The following is a 21,847-nucleotide window of genomic DNA, read 5'->3' as shown; positions in this document are numbered from 1 at the left end:
TTAATTTCTTTAGCAAATTGTGCAATTGAACCCACCATTATGCAAATTCAAGGTCTCAGAATCATTTGTTGTGAAGACACTATGGACTAAAATTGACTAGAAAAGACTCAATTGAATTTTTGACTCAATTTGAGCTTAGTTTTACCCAATTTTGGGAAAAACACATCCCCAGTTGAGATTTTTCAAAATTAATGATGTATTAATGAACTTGGATTTAAAAGAAGATTAATGACTATTTTATGCCCTTACCAAAAAAAAATGACTATTTTTATGAAATTTTTGGATTCTATTTGTTATTTTTTTTATTTTCTCCCTTATGTTGACTAAAAGAAATTAAGGAAAAATTCAGGAAAATTCTTAAAAAATTGTTTTGGTTTAGAAATAGGTTCCTAAGCTTGGCCAGGGTTCCTAATCTTAATTTTGCTATTTTTGAAAAAATTAAAAAAATGAACTAAAAATCAGGTGTCAACAGCAACGAATGCTAGCAACGGGACTAGGGTTCCAACTATTGGAGGAGGGGAATGGAGGAGACGCAATCATTTGTGGTCCTCAAAGTATCAGATCGTGCTCCTCCAAAACATGGCTGAATTTCAAGACTAGAAAAAAAAGGATTGCCTACTCAATTTCCCCGCTTTTGACACTTTCTTTCAAGATAATATTTCTTTCAAGATAATATAAGGTGATTTTCGAGTACTCTTACGAGCCATGTCAAATAAAAACCAAGATGGCGATGTTGAGGAGGAGGTTGGCTAAAAGAATAACGAAGAGTGACTTTGTTAAGACCGAACAAGATGAGGCTCTTGTAAAACTATGCAAGAAGCTATGGTATGTGGAGGATAGCGATGAAGAAGAGTTGAAGCCAGAGCCCCCACTCAGCAATCCCGCCGGAGTTCTCTGCTAAGAGGGCAAGAAAGGCCGGCGGCAATGCGGTTGGGCCATCAGTTCTGCCGAAGTCTTCTGTTAAGAGGGTAAGAAAGGCCGGCGATGATGGGGCTGGAGTCTTCTCCCATTAGGGAAATAAAGGCCGGCAGTGATGGGGCCGAGCCGTCAGTCCCTAGGAAAAAGACTAAATAATTGTGGTCCCAAGTGAAGGAGATCTCGCTCCTTCCAAACACGATTAAATTTCGAGACGGGACTACTCTGGATCCTTTGATCCACGTTCTCATTTTGTCTTGTCCTTTAGGATAACTTGGATGAGTTCGACTTCCCCTTCAACAAACTGAAGGTGTTGCGAAAAAATATGACGAAAATGATAGACAAATTCTTGAACGGGAATTTGACCAAGTTGAATCCCCACGACCGAAAGGTCTATGACCTTTGTGGAATTATGTGGGACAGGAATGATGGTGGCGGAGAAGTAAAAAAAGAAACATCATTTGGTGTTAATATGTCGAAGAACTGGAGCGGCCTGTCCTATTTTTTGAGACTCGATGAATTAAACCTAGATGACGACACCCTAAAAATGGGAATAGTGTAAATGGATGCCGAGACTCTAGAGAATTTGAAACAGCAATGGCCCTCATTCCAATTAAAGAAGATGGATTTAGAATTGATAAATCAAGACATGAAAACGAAGGAGGCGAAACTCATCACAGAGTTTTGTGAACGGGCCAAGTCAGCAAAAATAGAAATAAGAAGAGATTGAGAGAACAATTTTAATTGAATTTGATATTCGAATATAAATACAATGGGAAGTAGGAGAAATTTTTATTTTATTTGTTTGGTCATCAAGTGCATCATTAGTTAAATGCCTAAGAAATAAGAAAATGACCATTACCTTAAATAAATTAAACAGAAATTGAAAATTCACTATGTTTTATTATGATAAATAGAAAATCACAGTACAAACATCTTGATTTTGAAAATTCAGCAACAACGAGAAATTTGAAACTCTTCAAAAACCAACAAAATCAACGTCAACGAAAAGAAGAATAAGTATGTTTAAATATAAAAATTGAAAAGGCAAAAAGAGTGGGGGATAAAAATTAGACTGGCATTCAATGCTGCTAAGTAATTAAATAAGCGTTGAGCCCCCCTGAATCATGTTCTAACCATCCGTCAAGATAGAAAAGGCAGAAATTAGAGCGTCAAAGTTGATTTTCTTTTTTGCCCTTTTTATAACGAAAGTACTATCATATTCTCTCTCTGTCTCTAAAATTCCTCATATCCTTCTTACCTCTCCCTCTCTCCCATATCTCACGGCCGATTCTCCGAGACTGGGGTTCCAACTATTAGAGGTGAGGAGTGTAGGAGGCGCAATCATTTGTGTCCTCAAAGGACCAAATCGTGCTCCTCCAAAACATGGCTAAATTTCAAGACGAGAAATAAATGGATTGCCTACTCAAATTTCCCGCTTTTTAACACTTTCCTTCAAGATAATATGGCGATTTTCGAGTACTCTTACGAGTCATGTCAAATAAAAACCAAGATGGCTATGTTGAAGAGGAGGTTGCCTAAAAGAATAATGAAGAGTAACTTTGTTAAGACCGAACACGATGAGACTCTTTTCAAACTATGCAAGAAGCTCTGGCATGTGGAGGGTAGCAACGAAGGAGAGTTGGAGCTGGAGTCCCACTCAACAATCGAGCTGGAGTCCTCTGCTAAGAGGGCAAGAAAAGCCGGCGGTGATGGGGCCAAGCCGTAAGTCCTGTCGGAGTCCTCTGCTAAGAGGGAAAGAAAGGCCGACGACGATGGGGTCGAGCCGTCAGTCCCTAAAAAGAAGACTAAACGACTGTAGTCCCAGGAGAAGGAGTTCTCGCTCCTACTAAACATGATTAAATTTCGGGACAGGACTACTCTAGATCCTTTGATCCACATTGTTTCATTCCGTCTTGTCATTTAGGATAACTAGGATGAGTTCGACTTCCCATTCAACAAACTGAAGCTGTTGCGAAAAAACATGACCAAAATAAGAGACAAGTTCTTAAATGGGAATTTGACCGAGAAGAATCCCCACGACCGAAAGGTTTATGACCTTTGTGGGATTCTCTAGGACAGGAATGATGGTGGCGGAGTAGTAAAAAAAGAAATAGCATCATTTGGTGTTGACATGCCAAAGAACTGGAGCGGCCTGTCTTGTTTTTTGAGACTCGATGAATTAAACCTAGATGACGACACCCTAAAAATGGGAATAAGGTCAATGGATGCCGGGACCCTAGAGAATTTGAAATAGCAATGGCGCTTATTCCAATTAAAGGAGATGGATTTGGAATTGATAAAGTAGGACATGAAAACAAAGGAGGCGAAACTCATTGTAGAGTTTTGTGAATAGGTCAGTCAGCAAAAATAGAAGTAAGAAAAGAAACAGCATCATTTGGTGCTGTTATGTCGAAGAACTGGAGCAGCCTGTCTTGTTTATTGAGACTAAAAATGGGAATAGGGTCAATGGATGCCGGGACCCTAGAGAGTTTGAATCAGCAATGGCGCTCATTCCGATTAAAGGAGATGGATTTGAAATTGATAAAGTGGGACATGAAAATGAAGGAAGCGAAACTCATCATAGAGTTTTATGAACGGACCAAGTCAGCAAAAATAGAAGTACAAAAAGAAACAGCATCATTTGGTGATATTATAAGAAAGTAAGAAAGTAAACAGCACCATTCCGATTAAAGGAGATGGAACTTTGAGCAAGGATGGCCAGAAAAAATGAATGAAGTTAATTAAAAGGCCTTTAAAATGGGAGCCATCATGATCCTGCAAATGCACATCCAGAAAGCAATATATACTTATTCACAATACTATGAGAAGCATCAACAGTAGTGGCACATGCTTGACAAAAAAAATTACACAAAACAAAACTATAGAAGAGCAAAACCTGGTTTGTCATTATCATCAAATGACCATTTCTTAAAGATTTGACACTGTCATAATTCTTGCTGCAACCCAAGAATCTGCATGATGTCTCTCATTATCTTATCAGGGCTGGTTTCTCTCAAATTGAGTTATTTACCTCTCAAAGGAAACACACCATAATGATCTCGACCGACAATAGAAAGCCCAGCCATCTGCATCAACTCAGTTTGGTTAGCCAACTCTTTAAGATTGTTCAGCCACGAAATTAAGAAGCTTTCCATGTCACACATCCAAAAGGTGCCGGCACTTACTACAAGGGCCTTTCCTGAATCTCCATCTGTCAAGATCAATGTGTACTTATCAGAGCTTCTACCTCCAACCTCATAAGCATCCTCAAGCTCGGGAATCTTCCAGCGGTTCTCTCTTTGACCCATCAGTTTTCTTTAGGTGTTTGCACTGCTTGAAAGTTTTCCAATGAGAGGAGCAACTAAACAATTACAGACTTTGCCACTGCATTATAGCAAGCATAAACAAAGGTCGCCTCAAAATCAATCGATCAATTTCATTAAATTCAAGAATAGTATAAATTGGCGAGTAAATGGTACAATGAGATCAAGTAATTCAATACGAATCAGGCAAACAATATTACATTGTCGCGAACCTCCCAACAGTCATCTCGGGAAAAGGACGGGTTTATAAGTAATGTCAAGTTGGGGACCAATGGTCCTCAATCGGAGCGAGTGCTCCAAAACCCTTACCTCGCACGACATTGGAAAACTACCATTAGAATAAATCTATCCATGAAGTCCTACCTAAATAGGAATAGCCACTAGCCTATTGGAGCCGACTACGAGCAAAGTGAGGCATGGAAGCATGACTCGCTTTCTATGCAATTAGAGATCTAGGGACGGAGACTTGATTACACTAATTATCTAACTAGTGCTCTTTCAATATCCTAACTTGATTGGTTTGTTAGCTCAATGATTCATGCAATCTTTGACCATTTTATTATCCTATGTCGCTAAATGATGTCCATGCATGAGTGCGCAATTAAGGAAAAGTAGACAATCACAACCAATGCGATAAAAGTGAAGTATAAGAAAGTAAACTCAATAAAACACCAACTATAGAATATACATGGCCTTATCATTATGCCCCAGCACAGCAACCTTGCTGCTTGATTCAAACTGAGTTCAATTTCTTTTATAGAAAGATTAATCTACTACGACTAAACCTATATCAAAGGTAATCCCTAAACTATAAGGGTACTAACTAAATGAAATTAAGCTCAATCAAGACTCTACTTTCCTAACCTGTTTTCAATTTTTCAATTGTTCAAATTTTTATTTTATTAAAAAAAATTATTTTTATATTCTAGAAAATAAGGAAGAGAGGCTGGGCTCTTGAGCCTAGTCCCAATGTAGGGTGAATTTGGGTCAAATAGGTCTAGGCCGAAAAAAGCCGAAATGAAGCTATGGGCTTATTCATTCATGCCTAGCCCTATTATAATCAGATTAAACCCCAAAACTGATCAAAACCAATCTAAGACCCGATCCACTTGCAAACAGATTTGGCCTTGGTCCATCATTTACTCTCTTTTTTCTTTCTTTTTCTTTCTTTGCTAATTAATTGTTTTTCTATTCCTTCTTCTTCTCCGCTCATCTCCTTCCCAGAACACAACTCCTCTTTAAAGTAAACCTTGAGCATTTATGTTTCGTCCATGATTTTCACTTCTGAACCTTTAAACTGAGCATCACCGTCGTTCGCCTATGCTCAGAACCGAACCAGAACCACTGCCGGAGTCACCGGTCACCGCCACCCGGAACTGTCGGCCATCAATCTCCACCTCTATCATCAACCGTTTAACATTCACACGCACACGGCATGATTAAAGCAAGCAGATAAAAGGGACGCGACGATAAGCAAACCGGGGCAGATGCGTGTGATGGTCAACACTCGGGCCATGGATTCGGCATCATCGCCTCACCGACAACCACCACTGATAACCGTGGAACATAGAACGCAATACAAAGAAAACACCCATGCAGCAATGTGTTCAGCAAAAATCATATCATTCTTAACAGCCCGAGACATGTAACCATGTCAAATGGTTACTGACTCAGATTACCCATGTGAACGTCGCTGATCATGTTCTCAACTTGAACCAGAAAATTCGTTACCACCTCTAAGAGACATCTTTATCAAACATATCACGAGCGTTGAGCGGAGGAGCGCGGCGAAGGGTAATGAACTCGGTTCTGCTGTCGGGTTTTACAAAAATCGTTCCAGGGCGTGCGCAATCCATGAAATAAACTCTCCTACGGTGCCTATTTCGGGTTTTTTCCTTCATCAGAACAAAGCAAGATCGAGTTGAAGTATTTACCTGGTCAATAAGCTAAGGCGAAGTCGAGATAGACGCTTGAATCGGCGAGCGAAACTGCTGCCATCGTTGAGGAGTGAAATCACAAATGCCGAACAAGCTTCGAGCAAACGCCTCCCTTGGTTTGAGATTTCCCCCGGACACGAACACTAGCCCGTCTCCGTGGAAGAGCGTCGAAACAGAAACCCTCTCGAACCTGCTCGGCAGGAGTGGCTTTCTTTTAGGGGTGCAACCAGGGCTTCTGTGGTGGTCGCCGAGGCACGGGACGACCGGACGAGCTTCCGGAGCTTCAGGATCGGATGATATGCAAAGGCCCGAACGAGGAGAGCGAGGTCTTGGACGAAGGAGGACTAGGACGACAATGGCGATGGTCGAGGGAGAGAAGGGACTCTCGCGAGAGACCAGAGCTCCTGTGTCTTTCGGAGCAAGACGAACAGAGCCAGGCGGAAAAAATGGGTCCCTTTCTTTCATAAAAGGGAAAAAATCACCAAAAACCCCAAACTTTCACCATGACATTGTGCATTCTGCGACTTTTTTGTGACACCAAAACGCAACTTGTTATTTGTGCACATTCGCGATATACATTGTCCATGGGCATTTTCGTCTTTTTAGCTTTTTCTTTTCTTTTTACTTTTTTTTTTTTCCGGCGAGGGGCCCTCGCCGCGTCGGCGAGGGCCGCCCTCGCCGGCGTCGGGCGAGCCTCGCCCTCGCTCGCCCGGGCGAGGGCGAGCCCCGCCCGACGCCGGCGAGGCTCGCCTCGCACAGGCGAGCGAGGCGAGCCTCGCCGGATCGGCGAGCCTCGCCTCGCTCGCCCGGGCGGGCGAGCTCGCCGGCGTCGGGCGAGCCTCGCCTCCTCCCCGCCCGCCAAGGCGAGGCTCGCCCGACGCCGGCGAGCCTCGCCCTCGCTCGCCCGGGCGGGCGAGGGCGAGCCGGCGAGGCTTGGGCGAGGAGGGCGAGGAGGGCGAGCCTCGCCGGCGTCGGGCGAGCCTCGCCCTCGCTCGCCCGGGCGAGGGCGAGCTTCGCCTCCTCGCCCGGGCCGGGCGAGGCTCGCCCGACGCCGCGAGCCTCGCCCTCCTCACCCTCCTCGCCCGGGCGAGGCGAGGCTCGCCCGACGCCGGCGAGGCTCGCCCTCGCTCGCCCGGGCGTCGGGCGAGCCTCGCCGCGTCGGGGCGGGGCTCGCCCTCGCCCAGGCGAGCGGGGCGAGCCTCGCCCGCGCCGGCAAGGGCCGCCCGACGCCGGCAAGGGCCGCCCGACGCCGACGAGGGGCGGCCCTCGCCGGATCTGGCGAGGGCGGCCCTTGCCCGAGGCCCCCCTCGCCGGATCCGGCGAGGGGCCCTCGCCGGAAAGAAAAAAAAAGTAAAAAGAAAAAGAAAAAGCTAAAAAGACGAAAATGCCCATGGACAATGTATATCGGGGTAAATGTGTCACAAATAACAAAGTTTGGGGTTTTTGGTGTTACAAAAAAAAGTTCGGGGTAAATGTGTCACAAATGGGAAAGTTTGGGGTTTTTGGTGGTTTTTTCCCTTCATAAAAAGAGCCACTTCTCTGTTTATCTTTTTTCCAGCAGACAAAGCGAGGCAAAAAGGGTGAGGGGCTTTTTCTCGGGGAATTTTGCGGGGTCGTGCCAAGTGGCGCGATCTCGAGGGGTGTGAATTTGAATAATTCTAATCCTACGGTGCTAAATATCATGCTCCGTATGATCGGCCGGCTCCATGAGTTGAAATTTCTTTAGTCGGACCCGAGACGTGAATTCGGCTCCATAAGTATTATGTTATGTTGCGAGAATAGAGGACTGTGTCTATGGTCTGAGATGTGAATTCGCCGATCAAACTGATGAAGCATTTGAGTTTTCCTTATGGCGGCATGGATCTAGCATACTAATGGTTCCCGAAAAAAAAAAACCATCCAAATACAATTTTGAATATAATTAATCTGCTGACAATAACCTGTGCTCGAAAATAGATTACGTTCTTTTATAGACGTAAAAGCGGTGAAACAAGAGTTGGGCCGAAGGTACAACGAATTCGCCCAAAATAAGGATATGGTGTACAGAATCCTCAATTCTATCGAAACAAACATAGATATTATCGATATTCCATGAAATTGAGTATTTTGAATCGAGAGATTAGACAAATAAACACATCTCATTGTTGGGAGGGGGGGGGGGTGCGAAGGGAGTTCCTAGTGATCGAGGGGGTTCCAAATCCAGAAGTGAATAATTTATTAGTAAAACATTCTCTTTATGGCTTGATCATAGTCTTTTCTTCCGTAACGAACAAATTTTCGGTAAGTAATAACATTCTAAATAATCAAGATAGAAAAGGCATCTTTGTGAACAGGCATTAAGAATCTTTGGTAGTGTCTAACTCGTTTTATACAGTTAACATGATTAACGACCTTGGAACATTAGCTTCCGTGAACTTTGAAATATTAAGGAAGCTGGAAAATACGACACGAGTTTAAAACATATTAGCTTTATTGGTATAGTGAAAGTTGAATATTTGCAACTGAAAAGTCATACTTTCAATTAGTGACATATATTAGGGGCTTGTTTATTTGAGTTTAAGCAAAAGCAAAAATAACTTTTTTTCCATCTGGCCAAGCAAAATTCAACATACCAAATATATTTCAAAAAATTATACCAAATCAAATGTGAATTTACGCGTCAATACGTGCTTTTTGTGAAAATCTCAATTGATCTGGCTTTTAAATAGTCGAAAGTATGTGATTCACGAGATCTTGATTAAATTAGAAGGAAAGGTGAATCATTTTTGGTGAATTTCTACCATGGTCACCGTTTCAATTCTCATCACATTGTCAGTAAATCACAAAAAACTTTTGCCCGCCTCTGCTTCGGCTCTCTCGCCGTCCGACAAGCCTTAGCCTTCTTCTCCAGTGAGTTTGCCTCAGCTCTGATTTCGCTTTAGTAGAGTCAAAAGTGACTACTATGGTCGAAAGCCCATGTTTGTGTTTCTCTATGCTCTCTTCGAAAGAGGTGATTGCGAAACTTCATGTCCGATGGTAATTTGGGTGTGTCTAGGTAGATATGGCTTAAGCTTGGACGTTTTGTGTAATCTGCAATCTTAGAAATCTGATTGTTGTTTCATGCTTAACTTTTTATTATTGTGGATAATTTGTGGTGAGCACTGAATGCATTACATTTATAAAACGCAAACATATCTATATTTAATTTCATTCTCTCAACTTTTTTTTCGAAATTCCCCATATGCGATCTATAAAGAACAATAGACTGTCTTAACACGTATCAATGAAAACATAGTAATGAAAAACTCATGAAGCCAATTGAGGACTTTGTTGTTCTATTATTTTGAAAAGGTTCACAGTGAGTGATTTGTCAGAAGTCATACTTTTTTGTTCACTTTACGTGAAATTCTCTTGCATTGTGGACTTTTGTTATTTTAGGCTTGGTTATGGAGTTATTAGTTTTCTTGAGAATTATTTACACTCGAATTTTGCCATCTAATTTAAAAAGAAAAAACTCATCAATCTTTTATGATCTTTCTATTATTTTCTACTGCGTTTTTGTCATAGCTTGTCCAGAACAGGGAGGAACTCGGAAGGATACAAGATTGAGTATAGAGGACAAAAAGCATGGTGGGGTCCTCAGTTTTCAGTTGAGTCGACTAATAAACTGAAAGAGAGAGAGAGAGACAAGACCTTGGCGTGTAGAAAAAAGAAAAAAGGACAACAGAGGCGTGGGCGCATGCGTGTGAAAGAAGCGAAGCTGCTGCTGCTGAAGTGTACGGGTCTGTTCAGTCCAGGCGAGTGGACTGGACAGAGAGAGGGAGATGACAAAAACGAAGAACGGCCACCACCGTAGGCCTTCGACCATTGATCTTCACTAGCTCACGCTGGCCACAGTCGTAGGCCAGCGCCTTGACTATTTGCAAAACATCGCCGCCTCCGGTGGCCCTTCAGGATGGTCGGCGACCACCCATATTGTCTCCGCGAGCTGCCATGAGCTGGAGCAACAGAGCCATGAGTCGAGTCGAGTTGCGAGCCAACTTGACGCGATCTACAAAGGACACGTCCGGCTCCGAGTTCAAGTCAAGGCGACGTTGGTCTTTGTAGCCAAAAATCTCACCGGAGTTCATCGTTTGCAAGACTCGATCGGCTGTGGACCTACCACCATCGCGCACCAGCTTCCAGGACAATGTTGTCCTCCTTTAGGCAGTCCAGGGCATCATCATGTTCGAAGTCGAGGCACCTCGATGAATAGCATCCACGACGGGTTTGCCCACCGTTATCGTTGGTGCATTGTCTCGCTTTCCTCTCACTTCATGGATTTCGACATCAACTGACAAATAAAAGTCTTTTTTCACGAGGTCAAGCTAAAAATGACTATTTCTTTTTTACTGAATTGACTATAGATCAATCCCCTTGAAATAGTTTATACATCCATAATTCTGATCTTCATGTTACTCCTTTTACGAAACATGTCAGATTTGGAGTATCCTAATTCGGTTGACTAAGATAATAGTTTCTCATTTCGAATTTTTAACGGATTTGCTGGGAATAAGGGGCAATTTGGTAAAGATGGGGCTGAAATAATTTTTGAAAAATGCGATGTATTTATTTCCCTTTTTTTTAAGGGAAAGGGGAAGGATAAGCAAAATTCTCTCTATTTTTACAAAGAGAAAATTACAAACATATGTAAAAGCATAACTCCTCAATATACACATGCATCCACACAATCTTTACGATTTGCTGGTGTTCCCACAAAGCCCATCCTGCACAAGAGAAAGCAAAGGAATAGAGGTTGTACGACAATGATAAGAGAAGTTTGTAGCAATCATTGGTGGCGTATAATGCCGAAAGGAACTCACAGTAGTTACTTGATCTACTTGCAAAGAGTTGAGCGAGAAGTATTGTCAGTATAATGAGCAAAACAACGACCTGCAATTTAGATTCTGACAAGCGTTGTTTTTCTTTTGTTTGGGTTACTGCTCAGCATATTGTCCTTAGACCAGCCATATAAATGCAAGATAAATGGCAGTAAACTCACTAGCACGAAGCTATATCTGGATTCACTTGGAAGGATGTAAGATTTCCTGTCAGCATTTATGAAAAGAAGTTTTGTTATAGAGGAAAGAACAAAATCAGTATCTATACCACTGAGAAAGAGGAACCTTTTGTTTTGGAGGCCAGCATCTCTGCAAGCCTTCTGCGTAGCCTCGATTCTGCTTAATGTTTTTGTAGCATTAGGGTCAATCTTGTCAACCTACAGGAGCCAAAAGCGTAATATAGTGAATAACACCTCAGACTATATTTAAAGAATCGTAGTGTGAAAGGCATGGAAATTATTGTGAAGGAAAATTTAAGATAAGTGAGTGTTGTCACGTCCACTACAGATTCAAGATAGCTAGCCTTTATAATCCGGATTGCCGTATTCAATACCCCTTCTCTCCCCCAATTTGACCACCGAAGATTTTGCAGAGTAATGTTTGTTAGGGATATTACCACAATCTCTCTCCCTCTCCCGTTTTTTCCTATCAACTGTGCAAACCCCCATGGGAGAGAAGGAAAAAAGGAAACATAAAAAGAACTGACAATTTCATTGGTTTCTGTTTGGCTACACATCAAAGATGATCCAAAGAAACTCCTCACCTTCTCAACTTACATGCCTTTTTAAACCTAAGTACATAAAATGAGCCACGAACCAATGGTAGTTTTCAGAAGTTCTTCCTCATAATCCCTCAACATAGCAAATTTATCAACCAGATTTCCTTCTAGTTGCTTAAAGACAAGCATTTTGGCCCTCCTTCAATGGCTAAGAGTAACATCCACAGCATACTCCTGCTTCAACGTTTCCTTCATGTCCCTTGTTTCCACCTAGGAGAGCTTATTATCATAGATGCATATCTTTTGGCAATCCATGAAAAAGTAACCTAAGTAATTCTAAATGTTTGACAGCATTTATGATCATCTGCAAAGGTCTTTAAATGGAAATGATGGTTGTGCTTATCATGTAAACAATTAATAAACCAAGGACAACCCTCCCACTTGCAGGCAACCTTCACTCTTGTTCTGTCATTCTTTATACACTTAATATCTCTATGCTAATCAATTGAGTACTTAGTAATGGCCTCCATGAACAGTCCGGACCCAAAAAGGTCATACCTAGGCCAAGCACAATGCAAGGTGATAGTGCACTAGTGTCGTAAACAGGATACCTGCTTCTCCTGCTTTGTGCATGATCTCCTTCATCCTCATCACTTATATGTACAAAGTTCCCACAGTCACTCGAGTCAAAATACACTGATTCATCGCCACCATTTGCTGTTTCTTCCACTAATCCAGATCTTTCCATAAATGTATCTCCTGTAGGTGGAACCAACGAGCGGATGTTTCACTTTGTTTCTCTGCCACTCTCACTTTCTCGATGTTCTTCTTCTTCTGGAATTTCTGAAATATTTCTAACAGCTGAAAACTCTTCATCTTCATCATCTTAAAGCCACTTTACTTGAAAGGGTTTTACTCCTTCCTCACTATCTGAACTATCTTCACCGTCATTAAAATTGTTCTTATAGCCTCTGAATAGCTTTGACCTACATCCCCTTCATGCTCCACATGTATATCGATACTGTTATCTCTAATGAGAAGTCATAACATGTCCCTCACACTGTACTCGCTTCCCACCAGTCAGTCCCACATTCAGGGTCAACTCAGGTATTTTATAGTAAATTATAAAAACTTTTGCCTAGAGCTATGTACGGAATTCTCATAGTACACCCCCAGCCAACCCCAAATTTCTTCTGCTGCATGCTAGAGCTAAATAGGGGAATTAGTCCTCTGAGTAAGAAGTATCTGGAGATACAGGGGTTGGTCCAATGACCCTAAGATATTGGAAGATTCGCCTTTTTAATTGCTGGCCATGTCCTGAGCGGGCCTCCCAAAGTTACACAGACATACAAAGTGGGGAGTTGGGAACATCAGCAGTTTGTTTCCAACAAATCAAGTCTAATGCAGGTTATAAGGTCTAGTGCATTTTCAAGAAGAAATAACTAAAAAATTAAATATGATAAGTGCATGAGAATAGATTACCAGACATGCGTTCTAGATTTTGACTTTCATACCTTGGACTTCAGCATACAAGAAAAATCATAGAAAGCACCAGAAACATCAACCATTGTTCCTTACCAAAAAAAAAAACATCAACCATTGTTCCTGTGCGATCGATAACTTTAGCAGTAAGACCTGAAAAGTATAGGTAGACAAATGGAATCACCGAGCGACCATTATCTCGGAGCTACTACAGAACATACACAAAAGTAGAGAGAGTCATGGATAGACACTGCCTTGACACAATTGATGAATTATGAGAACTGGAAGCAAGGCCCTACGGATGGTCTCGAACTAATGAATGGTGATAGTCTCACAAGCTATTTCCGTCTTGCCTCGATCTAGTTCTCCAGTAGACCTCATTATTTCCTCGTGTCTTATGGCCCAGTAAAACTATTTTATGAATGCCCAGTAAAACTTTTTCATTTCATCTACTCTAGGATAGCTATAATTTCAATGATGAAAGAAAATACCAGCAAATCAATTTCTTACCTCGCCTCATCTTTACTACGCCTCTGAAAACTTCAATATTGTTGTAGCATAAAGCTAATGTTCCAATTGCCATTATCTAGAAAAAGTAGAAAAATGTTGGCAAAGGAGCTTCTCCCAGATAATCAAAAGATTAATGGCATAGACAAGAAAATAGAAACATTAAACACCATGAAAGCAAAACAGCCACGTACAGAAAGTCTTAATGAAGAGCAAGTTCAGAAAATAAACAACTGATTATGGTAGGAAAATTTTTCAAAATCGATGTGTGAAACCAAAAGAAGAAGCAACTTTTTTCTTTAATGCGCACCAGTGTAGGATGCACAAACATGTGTGACAGGAAAGAGAAAGGGACAATTTGTGTGTCTGTGCGCACGCTGCGCACAAGCGCAAATGTGCATGAGAGAGGGGGTGGGGAATAGTGCAGACAGTGGGTTCATAGTATGCTTGTGAGAAAACCTTTCAAAGGAGATCTTATTATAGAGCCAAAATTTTAATATCAATAGCTATTTCCTATGTTTTAGGAGAGATGTGAGGCAACAACTCTTGGTCAAAGAGAAGAACACAGTTGTCTTGAAGAATAATTGATCATGTACCTGAGGAATGGCACAGAACCGGAATATAGAAGGATCCCTTAAAGCAGACATGTATGTCAAACAGTCTTCAACATGTGTCAAAGCATTTGTGACCAGGTCATTCAAACATTGCACTGCTTTCTCTGAGTTCTCCTCATACTTCAAGTCCTACATTGACGGGGCAAATCACAGAATAGAGAAAATAAGGATGTGCATGCGACAAGCTATTCAGCACTATAGGTGAATAATATCTTAACAATTCATCTACAGACTAGGTCATGGAAAATCGACTTCATATGGCAAAAAGGTTAAGCAATCTACATAAGCACTTAATAGTCATTAGTCATGTTGAAGAGGTATACCTCAAGCTTGTTTACATATTTACTCCAAATCTGACGAGGCCAAAACATGCGTGACTTTGGAATCTCATTGATATCCTCCAAATAATCTCCAATAATGTTTGTTTTCTGATATTCAAATCAATGTGAGAAATCCAAAAAATAAAAAGGTGTTAATGCAAATGAAACTCAAGTCATCTTTTTAAGTACCTGTAGAAACAAACCCATTGAATTGGATAGAGAATCTGGTGCGAGATCTTCAGCTCCAGAAGCATGGAAAAGCTTTGGCAAACCTAAACCAACAAGTCCTGCCACATAGTGGCAATATTCATCGTAATCATCAACTGTTTCCACCTGCGATGAGGAAGAAATTAGTGGAACTCTTTGTAGGATAAGTAACTGCATGACGTGTTAAACAGATTAATCTCCACAACAAGCAACTCTTGCAGAAGGTGCAAGACTAAAACTAGCCTTGAAATGCTTTGTGCAAAAGAACATTACCAGCTCTTTTTTATCAAACTTGTTTCAATCCAACCCGATCAGTTACCATAAACCAGGCGAATAGTAGAGTCAATAGTCAGTTCATAAGCCAGTGGACCTTGGAAGATGGAAGAACGGTCATTTAGGCCAAATGCTAAACTTCTAGAGGCACGAATTTTTTTTATATGCAAGTGAACCTTTCAAGGAGTTGTACCAAAGAACCAAGGTCAAATCCTTACTCCAGCACATTCATAGTAAACAGCAGGATGGGCTACCCATTGTATGTGCCAGCCACTCAACAAAGAAAAGGTTTACACTGCTCCTAAACAATTTTATTTTCTTCCACTGGAGGCAAGGATCCTCCTCATGTAAAGTACATGCACTTGCTCAATATTGAACTATCCAAGCACAACCAAGTACTGTAATCTTTGTAAGAGTTCCTTCAGCTTGGCTGCTTGTTAAGGTAAGGTCTTGGAAAATATCAGAAGTGTCACATGGCATAGATCACAAACCTCTTTGCAAATAAATTTTGCCATTCCTGCGCCCATCCTTTTAGTAATATCCTCAATTGCCTCTTGATACCTGCAAGTATAGTCAAAAGCCACAATTTATAAAGGAAAAGCAGTCAACTATCAACCAGCAGAAACAGTTTGCCAAGGTTGGTGTTAATTGCAGGAAAATTCTAGTTTTGAGTTTGCATTTCCATTGACATAAAAAAACTGGTCAGAGAAACATTTTGTAGACAATGATATTATCAAGAACCAGTTGGGAAACTATGATGGTTAGTTATATTGGTAAAGGAAACACACACGGTTAAGTGAGCGGCTAAAGATCAGGTAGAAGAAGAGAATATCCTGATCTCACAAAAGGCGTTCACATCAAGATTACAAAGAAAAATCGTAAGTTAGTAACCTTTTCCCCAGCTCCAGGAAAGCCATGGAAACATGACGAAATTGGTCCATTAGAACCTTGTATTCCTTTGTACCACCTTAATACGACAATAGAAAACTCAAGTCAGTGAACTCACTAAAGTTCTGGGCCCTTGAATAGTCCAGCTCCAACTTCTTCTCAAATGAGGTAACACAGATCAGTGGATAAGCACCATCAACAGATTGTCATATACTAAAACAGCAAAAGACTATAACTTACAATAATAAGAATTTCAAGGTAACAACAGTCGCAACTTAAGACAGCTTTGCTAAGCAAGTTCTGCTTGTCCCAAAAGTTGCTAGTTGAAGGAATAAGTGGCAGATGGAATCTAAATAGCTTAGGAACACCTTATTTCCCAACTTGACATCAGATATAATTTGGCAATCTTTTACCCTACGAGGGGTCGTCCAATATCCCCATATGCTAGAAAAATCACAAGAACTTCTCACAGCAAGAGAGCATTTATCGTACTTTAGTATTGGTTCTAAAAAGGTAGTAAAAGAATGCACAAAAGAAGAAAACTAAATGATATCATTTGTAGAGGTTCTCATGTAGAATCATAACGTAGAGGCAAAATGTTGTTGATATATCTCGTTCTACAAATAGCGGTGTTCAGTCGATTTGAAGTCAATTCAAATAAATGTCACAGACGGATCTACTCCTCTATGAAGAAAAATGTGGCAAAGATGTATAATTGCTACAAGATATTGTTAAAGATAGAATCTCCATGTAACTTTGAAGACCATTCTTAACGCAAAATGTGGAGTTTACACATAGATACACACATACTTTTACCAGGAAAACATTAAGAGACATGAGTCAAACAAAATTTTTGTCAGAATACATATAACTCACGTTTCCTGAAATTTTTGTAAAGGTCAGAAAAGGGCAACAATACTGAACCAAGCAATTAAAAACATGAAGACCAGTCTTAGATCACCAAAAACTTTAACTGGCAAGAAAGAGTTAAATGAATGGCATGTTTACTCACATGAAAAATGCCACTCCTTATCATACACATGCTGATGAAAAGCTTTCAGGATAGGCACTTTGACATCAGTAGGTATGCTTGTGTCATCCTCTGGAAGGGGTACATTAGAAACAATAAGATTCCAGCACCAAATCACATACTAATGTCATCATGGAGCTGGAAACGATTATCAACACGATGCTAACGAGAATTAGACAGGAGAACTAAGGACTAATCCTCAAAACTGATTTTTTATGGATTATTCAACGGATTAAAACTATAAGTCAATGTTTATCATCCGGTGAATCAGCAGGGGCCCCAACAACTAATGCATTAGCATGCTCCACTTTCATTTATGATGGTTAGTGGTGAAAAATAAAATGAATGAAGTCTAGATGTGAAGAACTCGCTCTGACCTACACAATAATATTTGCATGAATGTTATCTGCATATAAAAGGAAGCTCCAAGTGCATTTACGCTATGGTTAGTCTTTGACAGAAAAAGGACAGCTGGCTCAGATTAGCCAACCAAAAGTGCTAAAGATAAGTGTTGCAACTTCCCATAGCTAAAAGAATACACAAAATTATCAATATTTAAAGAGGCATACCTTTTTGCCTTTAAGAAAACACAGACAAGAAAATGTAGCCTCAAAACCCCCACTTCCTTTTCCTGTTATGCAGAAGTTTGAAGGGAAAAGAAGAGCTGCCAACTGGATAGACACATTTGAAATCAATTTGATAAACGACCACTAAGGTTTACTGTCCCCAAAATGGATGACAGTAATTTAGGACAGACGCACTATATTTGATAAACAGCATACTATCTTGCAAATGCAAGACAAAGAGAATTAATAAAAAGTTATAGGACGAACCAACTGTATCAAGTGCTCGCAGGACCAAATAGAATATGCACACCTGCACAAATGCGAAAGAAAAGTTGAAGAGATAAAAATACATTGCAAGAAACTAATCTAATAATTCCAATGGAATTTGCATTGGCTACTAGTAGGATTTGCATTAACTAATCTAACAGTTCATAGTTTTGCATTTGGATTGGCAGACAAGAGAAGTCAGTAGGAGAAAGTATCAAAAGAAAACAAGAAGTAACCACATGAATCTACGGATGAGGACAGCATAGGCATCGACACTAATATCACGCAATTCCAGTCAAGATCATACTTACATGTGGTTCATGTCATAAGTGCCTATAGCACTTTCTATGACTTTTGAATTTAAACAGTTGTCCAAGATAAAGTAACTAGCTCCCAATGACAATTTAAAAATGGCTAGATAATAATTTGTACTTCACAGCTGATATCCTGATTTCTAGGAATAGACAAAAATCAGTTCCTGCACGTGGTTCACTAATACATGTGTCATCTTCTATGACTAAATTGTTAATTATATCCAGTTGATCAGAATTGTGGGATCTCCAGCTGCCACGCGCATGCTATCCAGCCAAGAAACATTCCAAACATTAACACATGATATATCCTGCCTGCAGAATCTCTCTTGAGAAAGGATGAGAGAGAAAAAGCCGATATTTTATTTTGCTAGGAATGCAGAAACAATAATACTAAAACAAATAAACCTTTGGAGGAGGAGGAGGAGGAGGAGGATGGACTTGAGAAACCACCTCCCATCAACTAAATGCCAAAATCATGGAAACCTTGGGCTTATGCTGAACTAATGACAAGTTTTGTGAACTTCTCATGGGGGCTCAATGAGAGAGAAAAGTGTATCCTTGGAATACTCCTTCTAACGTCATTGTCTTGCATCAAGATCATGCATTGACCGACCATCTACTAGAATGCCTCATTAAACTGTTTCAGGGTCAGGGCCTTTCGGTAAGTAAGAGCACACCACTCGAGCCACAAGATACAGAGAAATGTACCCAAATTCATCTTTGCAGAATTTTTATTGATCATTGACTTTATCTAAGCCGTTGCGCCTGCTGTCTTCGTCAGGAAGTCTAGAATTAGCAATTTTTTCCTGATTCTCTCACATTTCCTCCCTTTATGACAAGACAAAATTTCCTCACATTTCCTGATCGCATCTACTGTTCACCAAGCCATAGAGAAATTTCTCTTGGCCCCAACAGATGAAAAAAGAAACAGAAAACAACTTCGTTCCCATTTAGCAGCAACAGGCAGAGTCAATGCATCCAAACTCATCATGGCATTGCTTAAACACCACGAACGGATATGTTCAGCCAACATCACGAGTCCACAAAAGCATAAAAACGCTCATCCAAAACAAAATCAACACAGCACAAAACTCAATCCCCTGATCCGCAATCCTAATTCACGCACCATCATTCACATATCCCCGCAAAAAGAACAGACGCGGACCCATCACGAGAACGTCGAGATCCGAACAAACTGCTGCTCACCGCGTCACGGAGCTCCGCGCCGAGCTGCCGGATGACGAGGGCGAAGCTCCGGGAGACCTTGTGGAGCATGGAGTAGCAGAACCCCCAGTGAGGCTGCGGAGGGATCCGCTTCCCGGCATCGCTCGCCGCCATCTTCAGCTTCATCAGCGGGTAGAAATCGCCCGGGTGCTTCAGAATCGCTCCCAAACTCCCCATTGTCTCTCTCTCTTTCTCTGTTTCTCTCCCGCTCTGATTGAATCCGGTTGACAATTAAAATGGGGGGGAGGTTATTGCACGGCCATGGAAAACTGAATGGTGTCTGGCATCGGAACGAGCACTGTAAGTGCCTGAAAATGTGGATGATGGGAGTGGGAATCGAATCAGATGGTGACGGTTTGTGGGGGGGGGGGGGGGGGGCGGAAACCAGAGAGATGATTCCTCCGACAATGGCTCCCGCCTCACCAAAAGAATCTTGTTTTTTGATGTTACCAAAAACCTTAAATATGTTTATGGCAGTAGTAATGCCCTAAATTTTTTTTGGAAAAACGACACAAATAGTCCTTAAACTTGCTCGACGTGTAATGTGATTCATAAATTTTTAATTTGCTAATCGTAGTCTCTGAACTTTAACCTGATGTGCAATATGGTCTCTGAACTTTTAATTTGTTCAATGTCGTCCTTGAATTTGTGATACATATTCAATTTAGTCACCGAATTATATGAAGATGTTCAATATAGTCCTTCTATTAATTCAAGTTTAAAGACTATATTGAACATCTTCATATAGTTCGGGGACTAAATTGAATATGTACCAAAAGTTCAAGAAACACATTGAACATTGCATTAAAGTTCAGGGATTTCATTGAACAAATTAAAAGTTCAAGAACCACATTGTGCATTGGGCCAAAATTTAGGGACTGTTTGTGTCGTTTTCTTAAAAAAGTTTTATGTGTCGCCGAAATCCCTAAATTATGTCCATCGCGACGTCAATATCTCAATTTTTTTTGTGTGATCAAAATATTTACAATTTTGTATCAATGCCACAAAAATACCCTCAAGTCGTTTGCCTAACTAATGATCTTGCTCCGTTTGCCATTTTGTCCACACAAGCCTTTACATAGAATTTAAACGGCCATCTTGGATGGAACTATGACGGAAGGTTTTTTTTTTCTGGGTTGCTAGTATAAGTTTGGGATATTCGTGATGCGAAATTTTTTTTGGAGCACTGGAGTTATATTAGAGAAAATTTAGGGTTTTTTATTATAGATAAATGGTATATTTGTATTGGTGGACAAAGTTTAAGATCTTTGAATGGTAGACAAGGGTATCCTAGTCACACGTTAAAAAGTTTTGAAGTTTTGACATCACGGTGGATATAGTTTAGGTTTTTGGCGATACTTTTTGGCTATATATTTTATTTTATTTGTCTCATTTTTTGTCATTTCCCTTCCAAGGCCACAATTTTCACAAGTTTTTTATTTTTCGTGTCCCATTTTCATTCTCACTACAAATTGGTTTTATCAAAGGGAAAAAAGGGTTTTTTCTTGCCATTAAAAGAACGTGAGAATAGACTTTGGGTGGATATTAAAGTGAGCCTTTGGCTGTTTGCTCAAATCTCCAGGATTACATGTTACTCAAAACTAACTCCAATTTTCAACCACATATGAATCATTATATATTGGGAGAAAGAACACTATAAGTATCAAAACTCATATACGACGCTCACTTTAGTACCAAAAGTTTTCGCCCCTCACAAGATTGCCGTGCACGCCAATCACGAGGGAGTCACTCAGATTTGAGATTTAGTCAAAATTATTTATACCGCAATTAAACTTTTTCTTAAATTTTGGCCCATTTCTTCGAGCCATAACTCATTGAATCATCGGAGGATCCTCCTAAGGAAAATCCAAAGAGGCATTCTTGTTTTTGGTGTGTAGAACCCAATTTGGAGAAGATTGAGCTTGTTCAAAGGTCTCTGCGAGTACATGCATCGTCGGGAAGTAAATCAATATGAAAAAAATATCTAGTGAAAGAAAGAAATTCAACGTGCATTAGGATGGAAAATCACTAAACCTCTATCAAAATGGCTAGTTTTTCATTTCATGGATAGCTAAATAAATGGTGATAAAAAAGAAACACAAGGGGCAAGTAGCTGAGGACAAAAACACCTGCGACTTGGGAAGAAGTCTCTCCAAGGAACTTAGGATGCTTATGTAGAGGTTATTAGGGCCGGATGGCTTGGTATGCCCGTTTGAACCCGAACATGAACCTGGTGCCTAACATAGGGTGAGCAAATTTGGACAAGGATCTTGCGTGTAAAAGTCTCGACCCGACTATCCGTCGCTTGGTCCAACCCGTCTTAGTAATGAAGTTCGGCTTCATTAGGTGCCCGACCTTACTCAAGTGTACTCCGTCATCACCTCTATGTAGTACGCAACA

The 21,847-nt window shown here is 40.7% G+C and overlaps 1 protein-coding gene across 1 annotated transcript in view; it reads right to left on the bottom strand.

Annotated features, from left to right (window-relative positions):
* The window catches only part of LOC115692967 (squalene synthase-like), a 102,581-nt gene extending 82,803 nt beyond the window's left edge, over positions 1-19,778 (bottom strand). The window contains exons 1-9 of the mRNA XM_056305265.1: positions 19,430-19,778; positions 17,910-17,952; positions 17,059-17,148; positions 16,050-16,125; positions 15,650-15,719; positions 14,868-15,011; positions 14,682-14,786; positions 14,341-14,487; positions 13,748-13,823 (exon numbers count right to left, since the gene is read on the bottom strand). Coding sequence (XP_056161240.1) covers positions 13,748-13,823; positions 14,341-14,487; positions 14,682-14,786; positions 14,868-15,011; positions 15,650-15,719; positions 16,050-16,125; positions 17,059-17,148; positions 17,910-17,952; positions 19,430-19,624 — 946 coding nt within the window. The 5' untranslated portion in view covers positions 19,625-19,778. The remainder of the gene's footprint in view (positions 1-13,747; positions 13,824-14,340; positions 14,488-14,681; positions 14,787-14,867; positions 15,012-15,649; positions 15,720-16,049; positions 16,126-17,058; positions 17,149-17,909; positions 17,953-19,429) is intronic.
* Positions 19,779-21,847: the final 2,069 nt, after the last annotated feature.

The sequence above is a fragment of the Syzygium oleosum genome, unplaced genomic scaffold (assembly GCF_021117445.2).
Source record: "Syzygium oleosum isolate NSW1041296 unplaced genomic scaffold, Sole_v2.1 Sole_v2.36, whole genome shotgun sequence".
NCBI classification, from domain to species: Eukaryota; Viridiplantae; Streptophyta; class Magnoliopsida; order Myrtales; family Myrtaceae; genus Syzygium; species Syzygium oleosum.
The sequence above is the reverse complement of the archived record's forward strand: the minus strand, read 5'-3'. Positions and strand labels throughout refer to the sequence as shown.